This window comes from Ranitomeya variabilis, chromosome 3 (genome assembly GCF_051348905.1).
Source record: "Ranitomeya variabilis isolate aRanVar5 chromosome 3, aRanVar5.hap1, whole genome shotgun sequence".
NCBI classification, from domain to species: domain Eukaryota; kingdom Metazoa; phylum Chordata; class Amphibia; order Anura; family Dendrobatidae; genus Ranitomeya; species Ranitomeya variabilis.
Window position 1 is genome coordinate 643648872 of NC_135234.1, and position 15376 is coordinate 643664247.

The 15376-nt window shown below is 45.9% G+C and overlaps 1 protein-coding gene across 3 annotated transcripts in view; it reads right to left on the reverse strand.

Annotated features, from left to right (window-relative positions):
• Positions 1 to 10778: 10778 nt before the first annotated feature.
• The window catches only part of LOC143816822 (retinol dehydrogenase 7-like), a 114456-nt gene continuing 109858 nt past the window's right edge, over positions 10779 to 15376 (reverse strand). For all 3 annotated transcript variants that reach the window (XM_077297692.1, XM_077297694.1, XM_077297693.1), the window contains exons 4-5: positions 11251 to 11414; positions 10779 to 11101 (exon numbers count right to left, since the gene is read on the reverse strand). In XM_077297692.1, coding sequence (XP_077153807.1) covers positions 10866 to 11101; positions 11251 to 11414 — 400 coding nt within the window. In that variant the 3' untranslated portion in view covers positions 10779 to 10865. The remainder of the gene's footprint in view (positions 11102 to 11250; positions 11415 to 15376) is intronic.

Consider the following 15376-nt stretch of genomic DNA (forward strand, 5'->3'; position numbering starts at 1 on the left):
TGCACATGTCCCAACACTACAGCTTGTGTCACTGGTTGCTGAAATCACATGTCCCTCTCCATATAAATAGCGAGCATCTTGTTTTAGCGCCATTTTGACACTAACAGCTCAGGAGGCTGCTCCTGACACTGCCACCGTTGACAGCAAGATTTTAGTTAGTTAGTTAGGCTGTTGTAAATCAGTCATATATTGTAGCTAGATAGTGTCCAGTGTGGCTGTAAAATTTACCTTCTGGAATTTTTTTTGGGGGGGCCATTACGAAGGTCCACAGACAAAGCCAGAAGGGTGTTATGATCCCTAGTGGCTGAGGATCACAAATAGACCAGCAAGTGATTCAACTAAGGACGAGCTCTAGGGAGATGGTAACTGGACTGATCGCAAATCTGAACCTATCCAACACAACTAGAGGTAGCCGGTGAACGTGCCTAAAAAATTACTAGACGTCTCGAGCCAGCCTGAGGAACTAGCTACCCCTAAAGAGAAAGAAAGACCTCGCTTGCCTCCAGAGAAATAATCCCCAAAGATATAGAAGCCCCCAACAAATATTAACGGTGAGGTAAGAAGAAGGCACATACATAGGGATGAAATCAGATTCAGCAAAAGAGGCCCACTAGTACTAGAAAGCAGAAAAATAGAGCAGGGGTCTATGCGATCAATAAAAAACCCTTACAAAATATCCATCCTGAGATTTCAAGAACCCACACACCAACTAACGGTGTGTGGGGAGAAACTCAGCCCACTAGAGCAACCAGCAAGCGAGGGAATTACATTTTAGCAAGCTGGAACAGAAAACATGATAAACACTGCTGATCAAAAAATGAGCAAACAAAACTTAGCTTGTCCTGGATGGACTGGGAGCAAGGTAGTCAGAAAGAATCTGAGTAGCACTGATTACATCGACAGCCGGCAACAAGTGAAAGTAAAACAGAGCTATATAGGAACCTCCCAGAGGATAATGAACCAGCTGATAGCCAGAGACCAGCAGGATAACAGACAAAGCCACCAGGGGGAGCCCAAAGCAAAAGTCACACCATACCACCAGTGACCACAAGAGGGAGCCTGAACACAGAGTTCACAACAGAAGGGCACATGTCCTACAAATGTGTTGTGCATTGCATCTATAGTGCTCCATGCACGAGTATAGCATTCTAAATAATATTTTTTCAGTAGCTAAATGTTAAAAAGCCTGCTGCATCCCACATTTTAGCTAGTTAGATACGTGGTTGTCTATCAGATAGTGTAGCAAGCTAATGTCCAGTGTGGCTGTTAAATTTATCTTCGAGCATTTTTTTTTCTTTTTTGGACATTACTGAGCTCCACAAAGAAAGCCAGCAGGGCATGTGTTGTGCACTTCTTCTATTGTTATCCATGCACCAGTATAGCATTCTAATTCACATGTTACTAGTAGTGTTGAGCATTCCGATACCGCAAGTATCGGGTATCGGCCGATATTTGTTGTATCGGAATTCCGATACCGAGTTCCGATATTTTTGTGATATCGGAATCGGAAGTTCCCAGTGTATGGTTCCCAGGGTCTGGAGGAGAGGAGACTCTCCTTCAGGCCCTGGGATCCATATTCATGTAAAAAATAAAGAATTAAAATAAAAAATATGGATATACCCACCCCTCCGGCGGACCCTGGACCTTAGCGATGTAACCGGCAGCCTCCGTTCCTCATGCAGTGAGTTTAGGACCTGCGATGACGTCGCGGCTTGTGATTGGTCGCGTGAGCGGTCATATGAGCGGTCACACGACCAATCACAAGCCGCCACGTCATCGAAGGTCCTTCACTCTGCATTCTTAGGAACGGAGGCTGCCGGTTACATCGCTAAGGTCCAGGGGCCGCATGAGGGGTGAGTATATCCATATTTTTTATTTTAATTCTTTATTTTTTACATGAATATGGATCCCAGGGCCTGAAGGAGAGTTTCCTCTCCTTCAGACCCTGGTAACCATCCAGGATACCTTCCGATATTTGTGTCCCATTGACTTGTATTGGTATCAGTATCGGCGAGATCCGATATTTTGCCGGTATCGGCCGATCCAATCCGATACTTTCAAATATTGGAAGGTATCGCTCAACACTAGTTACTAGTGAAAAAAATATTATACAGCCTGCTGTATCCCACCTTGTCATTTAGTGCTGTGGTGGTATAAAGCGGTGTCTGCAGACCTAAGGCACATTAAAAAATAGTAATAATTTTTTATGTTGCTAAATGTGAAACAGCTTGAAGTATCCCATGTGATATTGTGGCAGTGATATGAGACCTGCAGACCTAAGGCACATTTTTAAAAAAAATTATAAAATTTTCAGTTGCAAAAGGTTGGACAACCCGCTGAATCACACTTTGTCATGTGGTTGGGTTGAAAGTAAGCTGTAGAGGTCTGATCTAGATCCCAAAAAAAATATTCTGTTATTAATAGTGATGAGCGAACGTGTTCACTCGAACCTGGTGTTCGATCGGACATTAGGGCGTTCGAAGGTGTTCGGTATTCGGCCGAACATCTCGCGGTACTCGAGTGAAATCTCGTTTTTGTTTTTCTCATTTTTGGCGGTTTTTCAAGGAGCCAATCATGTTAGGTGAGCCTTCTAAGCTACTAGCATGACGTAGGGACATGTACAAGACGAGAGCAGTGAGTGGCTGGCCAGATCAGGTGACCTGACCAGCCAATAGACTGCTTTCATTATGTTCGGCGCTTTCAGCCATTTGCAGTGTGAAAGAGCATAGGGACAGACGTGCTGGGGGGACTGGGAATTGATAGGGACTAGAGCAGGGACAAAGACCAGAATTAATCAGGCAGGCAGGGTGCAGAAATCAACAGCCCTTGTCAGGGCTAAACTACGTTTACTACTACTAGTCCTCTCTTGTATTTGCTGGCTAGCTGTGTGGCAGCTGGGACCAGGAGTGCAGCGGCCGCCATCTTAGCTGCGCACTCACTGTCTCAGTGCCAAGTCTCAATCTCAGTCTCCAAGTCAATCTTTATAGGCATTAGGCATTAGGCAGGGATCGTGTGTGCATTAGGCTGGGCTTTATAGTGCGGCGTCCGCCATTTTGGGCGAACGCCGCACTATTAGAATATCGGCTGCTGGATGTTCCTCAGACTCCATTTAGCCTCCAGCACACGCTGTCTGTAACCTCATTTGTGCTGCTGTCTGGGACTTGTAGTGCCTCAGACTCCAGCACACGCTGTAACCTCATTTGTGCTGCTGTCTGGGACTTGTAGTGCCTCAGACTCCAGCACACGCTGTAACCTCATTTGTGCTGCTGTCTGGGACTTGTAGTGCCTCAGACTCCGTAGAGTGGTACAGCACACGCTGTCACCTCATTTAATAATAATAATATTAATTAATAACAATAATTAATAAATTAAAAAAGGAAATATTTGCGGCCTAAAAATAAAACCGCATAAGATATAAAAATGCATTTTTGAGTGATACAGATATACCACACCTGGCCCAAAAATATTTGTTTAGCGTACACATAAGCGCAGTGTACAGAATACGCAATTCTGCCACATATATAGTATATATATATAGTATAGAATACCCTACATTCTAATCCAAGGTTTTGTGTGTCCAAAAAACCGCATTAGATAAAAATTGCATTTTTATAGCACGCCATATCTAATAGTTAAAGAAATAAAGGGTATTTGATGTGAAGAAATACCACAAATATAAACACAGTTTTATATCTGTTACTGGTACCCAAGTTTTGTGGTTCAAAAATACGCTCTGTATTTAGTGACTAGGCCTGTTGCCAGATTTGTGCACGCCATATCTAATAGTTAAAGAAATAAAGGGTATTTGATGTGAAGAAATACCACAAATATAAACACAGTTTTATATCTGTTACTGGTACCCAAGTTTTGTGGTTCAAAAATACGCTCTGTATTTAGTGACTAGGCCTGTTGCCAGATTTGTGCACGCCATATCTAATAGTTAAAGAAATAAAGGGTATTTGATGTGAAGAAATACCACAAATATAAACACAGTTTTATATCTGTTACTGGTACCCAAGTTTTGTGGTTCAAAAATACGCTCTGTATTTAGTGACTAGGCCTGTTGCCAGATTTGTGCACGCCATATCTAATAGTTAAAGAAATAAAGGGTATTTGATGTGAAGAAATACCACAAATATAAACACAGTTTTATATCTGTTACTGGTACCCAAGTTTTGTGGTCCAAAAATAAGCTCTGTATTTAGTGACTAGGCCTGTGGCCAGTTTTGTGCACGCCATATCTAATAGTTACATAAAGAAGGGGTATTTGATCTGAAGAAATACCACAAATATAAAACACAGTTTTATATCTGTTACTGATACACATCAGTTTGCTGTAAACCAAGGTTTGGTTGCATAAAATACGCTCTTTACCGAATAGTCCTTTTTGCAACACGCAATATATCCTCTGTTTGGACAAATAGAGTGTATTTCACCTTCATAACTAGCTTTTCTAGCATAACCTTTACAATGGTGAACCCCAGGGGTAAGGGACGAGGACGAGGACGTGGTCGTGGGCGTCAAAGTGAGGTTGCAGGCAGAGGCCGTAGTCCTGGGCAGGGTGACACAGTACCTGCTTCTGATGGAGCACTGGAACGCCGCAGAGTACCCTTTTCTAGCTTCCTGTCCCAATTTACAGTGTCACGTGGCACACCCCTATTGGATCCCCAGCAGTGCGAACAGGTGATCAACTGGATAGCGGATAATGCATCCAGTAGTTTATCCACCGCCCAGTCTTCCACGCAGTCCACCAACGCTAGCCAAGGGAGTGGACCTCAGGATCTTTCAGCTCAACCTCCTCCCGCCCAGCCTGGCCCCTCCTTGGAAATTAGTGATTCAAATCCTGCATACTCCCAGGAACTGTTTTCCCAACCCTTCCTAGATTCACAAAGCACTGCTGAGCAGCAACCTGACCAGTGGGTCTGTCCCGATGCCCAAAATAGAGAGCTTTCCCAGTCTGTGGGTGATGAAAGTGGGGATTTACAAATAGTCTGTGGAGAGGTGTCTGAGGATGAGACACGGGTGTCAGACAGTGAGGTGCTTGTCAGTGCAGTAATTCCCAGGGGGGAGCAGGCTGATGAATGGGAGGAGGAGGAGCCGGTGGATGATGAGGTGACTGACCCCAGCTGGGTTGTTAGGCCTAGTCAAGAGAGTGCTTCGGAGGGGGAGGCAAGTGTAACATCAGAAAACGTTGCAAGAGGTAGACGTGCGACCAGAGGGAGAGGCAGGGCCAGAGTAATTTCATCAGACAGAGGTTCAACAAGTGAACCAGTTTGGTCGAGGCCTCGGTGTTCTAAAGTCTGGAGCTTCTTTAAAGAAAGTGAGGAGGACCGACGGACTGTGTTGTGCAACCTGTGCCACACCAAGCTCAGTAGGGGAGCCACCACTAGCAACCTAAGCACTACCAGCATGCGCAGGCATATGAGTGCTAAACACCCAACTCATTGGAATCAAGGCCGTTCACCTCCTTCTGGTCGCACCGCTGCTCCTTCCCCTGTGTCACATGCTGGCTCTGCCAGTAACTCCCCAGCCCAGGAGCCCGGCACCAGCACTCCCGCCATGCAACCACCCCTGCACCTTCACCATCCCCCCCACAATCCACCAATGTGTCCCAGCGCAGTGTTCAGCTGTCTTTGCATGAAACATTTGAGCGCAAGCGCAAATATGCCTCCACCCACCCACATGCACAGGCCTTAAATGTCCACGTCTCCAAACTCCTGAGTTTGGAGATGCTGCCCTACAGGCTGGTGGAGACGGAGGCATTCTGCAACCTGATGGCGGTGGCTGCCCCTCGCTACTCCGTCCCAAGCCGCCACTATTTTTCTCGATGTGCCGTCCCAGCACTACACCAGCACGTGTCTCAGAACATCAACCGTGCCCTGACCAACGCGGTTACAGAAAAGGTCCACTTAACCACGGACACGTGGACCAGTGCTGGGGGGCAGGGACACTATATCTCCCTGACGGCACATTGGATTAATTTGGTTGAGGCTGGGACAGAGTCTGAACCGGGGTCAGCTCATGTGTTGCCCACACCCAGGATTGCGGGGCCTACCTCGGTGACTGTTTCCCAGGATTACTATACTTCTCCCCCCTCCTCCTCCTCCTCCTCCTCCACAAACACCACTTGTAAATTTCCATCCGTGGACACGCCACCTTCAGTCGGCAGCTGCAGTCGCAGCAGGACCGCAGTGGGCAAGCGCCAGCAGGCGGTGCTAAAACTGCTGAGCTTAGGTGACAAGAGGCACACTGCCCAGGAGCTGTTACAGGGCATGACGGCTCAGACGGATCTTTGGCTGGCGCCGCTGAACCTGAAAGCAGGCATGGTCGTGTGTGACAACGGGCGTAATCTGGTGGCGGCTCTGCAACTGGGCAGACTCACACACGTTCCATGCCTTGCCCACGTGTTCAATCTGGTGGTTCAGCGGTTCCTCAAGACCTACCCCAATCTGTCAGATTTGCTCACCAAGGTGAGACGCATCTGTGCCCATTTCCGCAAATCCACCACTGATGCTGCCACCCTGAGGGCAGTGCAACGGCGCTTACAACTGCCAGCTCACCGACTGTTGTGCGACGTGCCAACGAGATGGAATTCCACCCTACACATGTTAAACAGGGTTTACCAGCAGCGCAGAGCCATTGTAGACTGTCAGATGACCACTTCCACCAGAACCGGTAGTCAAGTTAGTCAGCTTCCTCAAATCTACAATGAGGAGTGGACGTGGATGTCTGATATATGTAAGGTGTTAAGCCACTTTGACGAGTCAACACTGATGGTCAGCGGGGATGACGCCATAATCAGCGTCACCATCCCGCTGCTTTGTCTGCTGAAAAAATCATTGCTCAGCATGAAGTCTGAGGTGCATCGATTGTCACAGGAGATGGGGGAAGAAGAGTTGACTGAGAGCCAGAACACCAGCCAGTCTGTTTCTCAGAGTGTAACTGAGGAGGGGGAGGAGGAAGATGAGGATGAAGAGGAGGAGACTGTGGGCGAGACTGAAGACGGTACCCATTCCCTCTTCTCAGTTCAGCGTGTTTGGGCTGAGGAGGAGGAGTTGGAGGAGGAGGAGGAGGAGGAAATGGAGAGTCGGCCTGTTGCGGAGGGGGAATTCTTACGTGTTGGGACTCTGGCGCACATGGCTGACTTCATGTTAGGCTGCCTTTCCCGTGACCCTCGCGTGAGAAAAATATTTTCCACCAGCGATTACTGGGTGTTCACCCTCTTGGACCCCCGGTACAAGCACAACTTTTCCATTCTAATTCCTATAGAGGAAAGGAGTATGAGACTGCATCAATACCAACTGGCCCTGGTGCACAAGCTGAAAATAGCCTTCCCATCTGACACCGCTAGCGGCAGAGGACGTGGTTCTGAGGGCCAACAAGCGAGGGAGAGGAGGGGAGCAGGCAGCTTGTCAAGCGCTGGCAGAGGATCAATCTCCAAGGCCTTTGCCAGTTTTATGTCACCCATGCAAGAGTATGCCACCAATCCACAGTCTAGACAGAGTAGAGGCGAGATTTACAGAAAGATGGTGAAGGACTACCTAGGTGACCATACCAACGTCCTGCATGATCACTCTGCTCCATACAACTACTGGGTTTCAAAGCTGGACACGTGGCCAGAACTGGCACTGTACGCCTTGGAGGTGCTGGCTTGCCCTGCCGCTAGCGTGTTGTCAGAGCGGGTCTTCAGTGCAGCTGGTGGCATCATCACCGATAAGCGTACACGCCTGTCAACTGACAGCGCTGACAGGCTGACGCTTATCAAGATGAATAAAGCATGGATTTCTACAGATTTCCACTCGCCACCGTGTTAAAGCAGCTCAAACTGAAGTCTGTCATGTCACCGTGCCACTCTCCGTGCTGACGCTGCTGACGCCTCCACATGCTGGGTCTTCGCTACCTCCAAACTATGTAATTGTGCCACTCTGTGGCCTCAATGTGTAAGGAATGATGCTGCTGCCGCCTCCTCAAGGGTCCGTCACCGTGCCACTCTCCGTGCTGACGCCTCCACATGCTGGGTCTTCGCTACCTCCAAACTATGTAAATGTGCCACTCTGTGGCCTCAATGTGAAAGGAATGATGCTGCTGCCGCCTCCTCAAGGGTCCGTCACCGTGCCACTCTCCGTGCTGACGCCTCCACATGCTGGGTCTTCGCTACCTCCAAACTATGTAATTGTGCCACTCTGTGGCCTCAATGTGTAAGGATTAAGGAATGATGCTGCTGCCGCCTCCTCAAGGGTCCGTCACCGTGCCACTCTCCGTGCTGACGCCTCCACATGCTGGGTCTTCGCTACCTCCAAACTATGTAATTGTGCCACTCTGTGGCCTCAATGTGTAAGGAATGATGCTGCTGCCGCCTCCTCAAGGGTCCGTCACTGTGCCGCTCTCCGGCCTGATGCTGCCTCCGCATGCCGTGCCCATAGCTGCCATGCTGTGTCAGGCTCAATTTCGGTGTGTTTCACCTGCTACCTCATCAAAGTGGGTCACTCTGTCACCACAAAGCTGTTGGCCATAATTTGGCGTAATGGTGCATTTGGGCAGCCTCAGAGGCAACTATGCATGCTGCCCCTGCTGTTTCCTGTCCATTCCAGTGTTGTTTCCATCATTTTCTGAGCTTCCCAGGTTTTTAGGCGACCTTCCCTGTGCAGAGCTTTGGTCCCGCTGAAAAATGTTCGAGTCTCCCATTGACTACAATGGGGTTCGTTATTCGAAACGAACACTCGAACATCGGGAGATGTTCGACTCGAACAACGAGCACCCGAACATTTTAGTGTTCGCTCATCACTAGTTATTAACGTCAGAGTAAGGGACCTGACTTTAAAATAGTTTGCAGCATCTAGTGTGTTATAGAGGCCTGATCTAGAGGCCACAAAAAGTCTTCTTTAAAATTGTTTGTAGCATAACTTCCTTGTCATATAGGTCTTATCCACACTCAAACAATTCTTTTTTCTGTGACTTAGCACGAGACAGCATGCCATATTTCAATTTGGAATTTACAGTCACTGATATTCAGCTGTTTGCAGAGGTGGTGCAGAGTTTAAAATCATTTTTTTTGTTGCCAATACTGTGCTCCTATCAGACTATCTGAGCAACATGACTGGGAGAAAGTGAGGCCGTGGTGGAATTGGAATTAGACTTGCCCTGATACCACATGCAACACCTCTACCTGCCTTCATGCTGAGCCACACTCAGGCGGCACAAATATTAGTTTTCTAGACTACCATTGTCAGAAAAGATTAAGGATAGTAACATGGGTAGTTGAGTACCTAGAGGTACCGTCACACTCAGCGATGCTGCAGCGATATAGACAATGAGCCGATCGCTGGCGCGTCGCTGTTTAGGTCGCTGTAGAGATGTCAAACAGCAGCTCCAGAACGATGCAGAAGCGATCCTGTGACGTAACGGTGACTCATTTATCGTTCTCACAGGTCGTTAGCTCCATGTAAAACATTGCTGGCATCGTTGCTTTTGCTGTCAAACACGACGATACACGCCGACCTGACGACCAAATAAAGTTCCGGACTTCCAGCTCCGACCAGCGATATCACAGCGGGATCCAGATCGCTGCTGCGTGTCAAACACAACGAGATTGCTAACCAGGACGCTGCAACATCACGGATCGTTGTCGTTCTCGTTGTAAAGTTGCTGAGTGTGAAGGTACCTTTAGCTTCCAGGGACTCAACTACCCATGTTACTATCCTTAATCTTTTCTGACAATGGTAGTCTAGAAAACTAATATTTGTGCCGCCTGAGTGTGGCTCAGCATGAAGGCAGGTAGAGGTGTTGCATGTGGTATCAGGACTCCCAGCAGAGGGGCCCTACACCAATCCCTCACCCATCTTACTGTGACATTCAATTGAAAGCTGTAAATTTTGTCCCAGACCCAGATACCTCATGCCTGGCTGGATTGCTGCAGTGCCATGCTAAAATCTGTACTGTGGGTAAATTGGGGCCACTTTTCTGGTGTCTGCCCCTAATTTGACGTGTTTTGGGAGCATTTGGGGGATGTTATTAGGCATTGTGCATGTATTTCTTTTTGCCTCCCATTGAGATGAACAGCTTTTGGCGAATATTGCAAATTCGGCAAACAATCCAAACCGAACACTGTAACATTTGCTCATCTCTGATGACGAGGTACTACTTGCAGGTGCATACTGGTTACTAGAAAGATCAGCAAGGTGTGGAAGGAGAAGATGATCAAAGGTGTGGAAGGCTTACCTTACATTCTCAAGATATAGGTGATGCGGTCTCATGTGCTAACTGAGTGTTGTAGTTCACATTTAATGTGTGCAAAGGTTTTTTTTTTTTTTAATGTGCATCGCATGTACTGTTGCCAGCAACCTCCTATGACCTCAACTCATCAGCAAAGAAACAGTTATCCGAGGATTCGTTTGACATGTGTGACAAATGGCCAGGATTCCTTGTAGCTATGCTACAGAATGATCGGATCGCTGCAGGGCATTTTTAAGAATGCCTGCACTGCCACGTCAGATGCCATTAGCCTGATCACTGACTGCAGCATGTGTAGAGTGGTTCTGGGCATTTATTTTAATTGCTTAGGAATCTTATCAGATTGTTGGAATTCATGTGAAACTGCAGATTTTAGGTAATTTGACACTCCTCCACAGATTGGATCTGATCATTCCTAGTAATTCGTATAGGACTTAAAGTGGATATGGGAAAAAGATGCTGGTGATTCTGCCCTTTTGTTGCGTTTCCAAGATGGCAGTGTAAGGCATTAAGCAGGTCACAAATATTTATTTTTTTTTAAAGCAAGGAGAAGAAGAAAAAAAAAAAAAAAAGTATATTTATCTATATATAATTTAATGTTTTGCCACCCCAAACATGAGAACCAGTTTATGAAATCATTCACTAATGTTTGAAGTTAAAGAGCATGGTGGCGTCGGCAATGGAAGAGCCAGTAGGTAATCAGATATTACAGTTGGCAGATATGAGACAGGAAGGTAGAAGAGTTTTGTAATCCATCCTGCAGAATATCTTGTCCATGGGTATACAGAAGTCAGGGCATGTTCCATGCAGTCAATCACTTGGTTTACATGAGGGTTGCACTTAGAGAGTCTATATTGGATAAATTTGCAATCTAAAGGAGAAAATATAAACAAATATCTGAATTAGTATACAAAGCCCCCATATCAGCAAATGCAAATTTTTTTCCGCTCAAATACATTTGTTCTTTATTAGAGTACGTCAGAACAGAATATTCTATAATAAGGCTTAAACATTACTCACAGACTTCAAAATACTGCTGTCCATATGCTTCCTTGGCCCACTGAGGAGCTCGGGTCCAGAGAGAATGAAGGCTTTGTAGTGTGGTCCCCACATCTGTAGCTGATGTTTTATATGAACATGGTTCAATGAGAGAAACTCTAACCCCAAAGGTTCGAAGTTCACGTCTGATGAAGAGACAAAGCACTATGTAAAAGTGCATATTCAGCAAGCACATTGTTATAGCTTCAAGAGTAAAATTGAAACCCATTAATAGGTCATTGTATCTGGGATATGGCATCATTGAGTGACTAGTCTTGACAAATTGAGTGCCGGGTTTCTCTCCACCCGGTCAACTCAAGAGGTATTCTACAGTGGCAGTGTGTACTAAGAATTAGGAGTAATTTGTCTTAGAAAAGCTGCATTATTTTGTAGTGTGCAAAATGAAGGAGCGCTTGGAAACTGCTTCCAAATAGATTCAATATAGTTTATGCCGCTAAGTGGAGTTAATTACAGGAGAAATCTACTACAGCTCACAGTTAATCAACATGGCCAATCTGGACACCGACATCAGAAAAGATGTATTAAATTCATAAAGTAATCTGTGCTTCCTAATGAATTTAGCACATCTGGCTATGGCAGCCTTTTGATCAATTCTAGTGTATTAAATGCCAGTTTTGGCGCCACACTTCAATTACCAGGGGAAAAAATAAAAAAATTACTGCAAATCAATACTACAAAGTCTAATTACCCACAAAGAATTTATACAAGACTTAGGTCTTCCAGTACAGTCTTGAACCCCCTTTGAGCACCAACATAAGCATAGCCTTAGTAATGTCCAAGCGACCCTACACATCTGGCTAAGAAAAAATGTATGGTAGCCAACAGCCCATTTAACACTGCAGTAACAAACTTTAGGATACAAAAATCATTGGGGGGTGGGGGAAGGGTGATCCATTTCATAAAGAGGCAAGCTATATGTAGAAGGCATGCTTTTTTCATTAAGTAATCAATGTAATGATCATTTAAAAATTAACCCTTTAGGCTGCCATCACACTAGCAGTATTTGGTCAGTATTTTACATCAGTATTTGTAAGCCATAAACATATGCACCACTTCTGCATTTATCACCCACTCCTGGTTTTGGCTTACAAATACTGATGTAAAATACTGACCAAATACTGCAAGTGTGAGGGCAGCCTTAGGTAACAAAGATGTGCTGTTTTGAAATTGAAGCTGCACTTGCTAATCAACTAGGAAATACATAAAAAAAAAAAAAAAAAAAAACCTACACACTTTGTGATCTGCAATAAGTTTATGGTCAAAAAGACAGCCAGGAGAAAAGTACAGTCCAAGTACAGCATAACCTGACAGTTAATCTGTACTTGGAAACAAGTGTTATCCTGTTTGTTGATGTGCATCAGGTTAATGTAGATGCAAATAAGACATCTGGTCCATGATTGACACCGTAATTATTGGTGCGCCCTTGGTTATTTGTTGTATTTATGGAGCTGCAACACAGGGCCGGCGTCAGCACCCAGCAAGAGCCGCAGCCCTGGCGAGATGGGGGGCCCACTCACACTGTCTATGATACTGGCGACTCACTCCCCGCCAGCTCATTCAACTATACCGGCGTCTATGACAGCGGTACAGTTCATCGCAATGAATATGAATATCAGGGACACTAATGACTTTCTGAATAAGATTGAATCTCTGACTGTGACTTCGAGTACTATATTAGCATCCTTTGACGTTGTTTCGCTGTATACGTCCATTGATCATGCTAAGGGTCTAGAGGCCGTTGATGTGGTGCTATCGGGCTCGGACATGAGACAGGACTGTGCACGGCTTGTCCTCACACTGCTGGAATTCATCCTCAGGAGGAACTATTTCCTGTTTGGGGATGATTACTTCCTGCAGCGGAGGGGTACCGCCATGGGGTCCAATGTGGCCCCCACCTACAGTATGCTAATATCTATATGGCGGTACTCGAGGACAGGCACGTGTACAGTTCTAGATTTTGGTGTCATGTCCGGGCCTGGTGGCGCTACATCGACGATATTTTTGTTGTCTGGGATGGAGATCAGAATGAGCTTCTTGAATTCCAGGGAGAGTTAAATGGAATTATTCCTGAGTTGGACTTTACTTTGACGTACTCTACAGAGAGGTTCCAATTTCTGGACACCATGGTGTACAAAGAAGAGTCTGTACTGATGACGGATCTGTTTGTCAAGAAAACGGACAGGAACAGCCTATTGTGTTTTGAAAGTCATCATCCGAGGAGGATGGTAGAATCCCTGCCCTGGAGTCAGATGGTTAGGGTGCGGAGAATAGTGTCAGATGACTCTTTGTTAGATTCTAGATTAGACGATGTGTAGGAGGTTTACAAACAGGGGTTACCCTGGCAAAGATTTGTCGATCTATAAAAATAAAGTGAAATAGACAACACGACGTGATGCTAAGAATAAAAGAACCGAGGAAGCTGTCAGGCGTATTCCCTGTGTTTCTACGTTTAGCACGGCCAGCAGTCAAATTAGTGGAATTGTGAAGAAGCACTGGCATGTACTAAGTAAAGGCTTTCCCAATGTAGCTGAATTTATGCAGACACCTATCTTCTCTTACAAGCGGGCACGGAATCTAAGAGATAAACTAGTCCACTCGGATATAGGTCCTGGTAGGGTCTCCATACAGAAAACACTGTGCCCTCCAAGACAGGGGAATTTCCCCTGTCTTGGTTGTGCTTGTTGCAGTAATATGCTAAAAGGGGATTTTTTCTACCACCCTCATACAGGAAGGAAGATAGCTATAAGAGAGAGATACACCTGTACATCTAATTTTGTTATCTACATGATAGTGTGTCCATGTGGATTGGTTTACATTGGTGAGACGACGATGGAGGTTAAGGCGCGCATTGGGAAACACAAAAGTACAATAAGAACCAAGATGCTAGAGTTACCAGTCCCCAAACACTTTTATGAGAATAAACATACTGTTAGCCAGTTGAGATTTAGAGTTATCGACGGAGTACCGCCACTGCGGAGAGGTGGGGATAGGATCAAATTGTTGAAACAAAAGGAAATGAAATGGATCTCCAGATTAGGCTCACTACAACCTGGGGGCCTCAACATTGAATATAACTTGCAGATATGTGTGTCTTGAGGGAGCCTGTAGTCATTCTATGGTCTTTCTTCAGTATAAGTATGATTTTAATTGGTTTTAAATGTAAAAAAAAGCATTAAGCTACTTACGGGTAGCGGCATTTCTCGGAGGCCCATGACAGCACGACGAGAGAGGGGATCCGCCCATTAGGAACAGGAAACCTACAGATACAAAAGGGCGGCACCTCTCCCCTGCATCAGTTGTATTTCAGAGCCTTGAGAGGACTACCGCGGTTAGTAGCATACAAAAATATACATTATATACAGTTTATATACAAAATTTTAACCCATATATTGGAACTGGGCATATACACGTGAGATATATACATTATAGGAGGTGCAACCCCCACGTGAAATAGGGAGGGAACTAAGGGTGCTGTCATGGGCCTCCGAGAAATGCCGCTACCCGTAAGTAGCTTAATGCTTTACTCGGACTCCCATGACAGCACGACGAGAGATTTACAGAGATGTAACACTACCTTAGGGAGGGACTATAGCTTGCAGCACCCTTAACCCGAAGGTGAGATCAGAGGAGGCCCCTAAATCCAACCTATAGTGTTTAAAGAAGGTGGACGGGGATGACCATGTGGCCGCCTTACATATCTGGTCGATTGATACTCCAGATTTTTCCGCCCAGGATGTAGCCATGGCTCTGGTGGAATGCGCCCTCAGATTCTGCGGAGTCGGACCCCCACCTGCAGTATAAGCCAAAGAGATAGCCTCCCTAATCCACTTCGCTAGTGTGTACTTTGATACCCTGAGTCCCTTTCTAGGATTTTGGAAAGATAGAAATAACGCATTATCTTTCTTCCATGTATCGGTAACAGAGATGTACTCTAACAGGCATCTCCTAACGTCTAGCGTATGGAGTAGTTCTTCCTTAGGGTTGGAAGGGTTAGGAAGGAAAGATGGTAACACTATCTCCTGAGACCTGTGAAACCGAGATGATACTTTTTGTAAATAGGCCGGGTCCGGTCTGAGGACTACCCTAT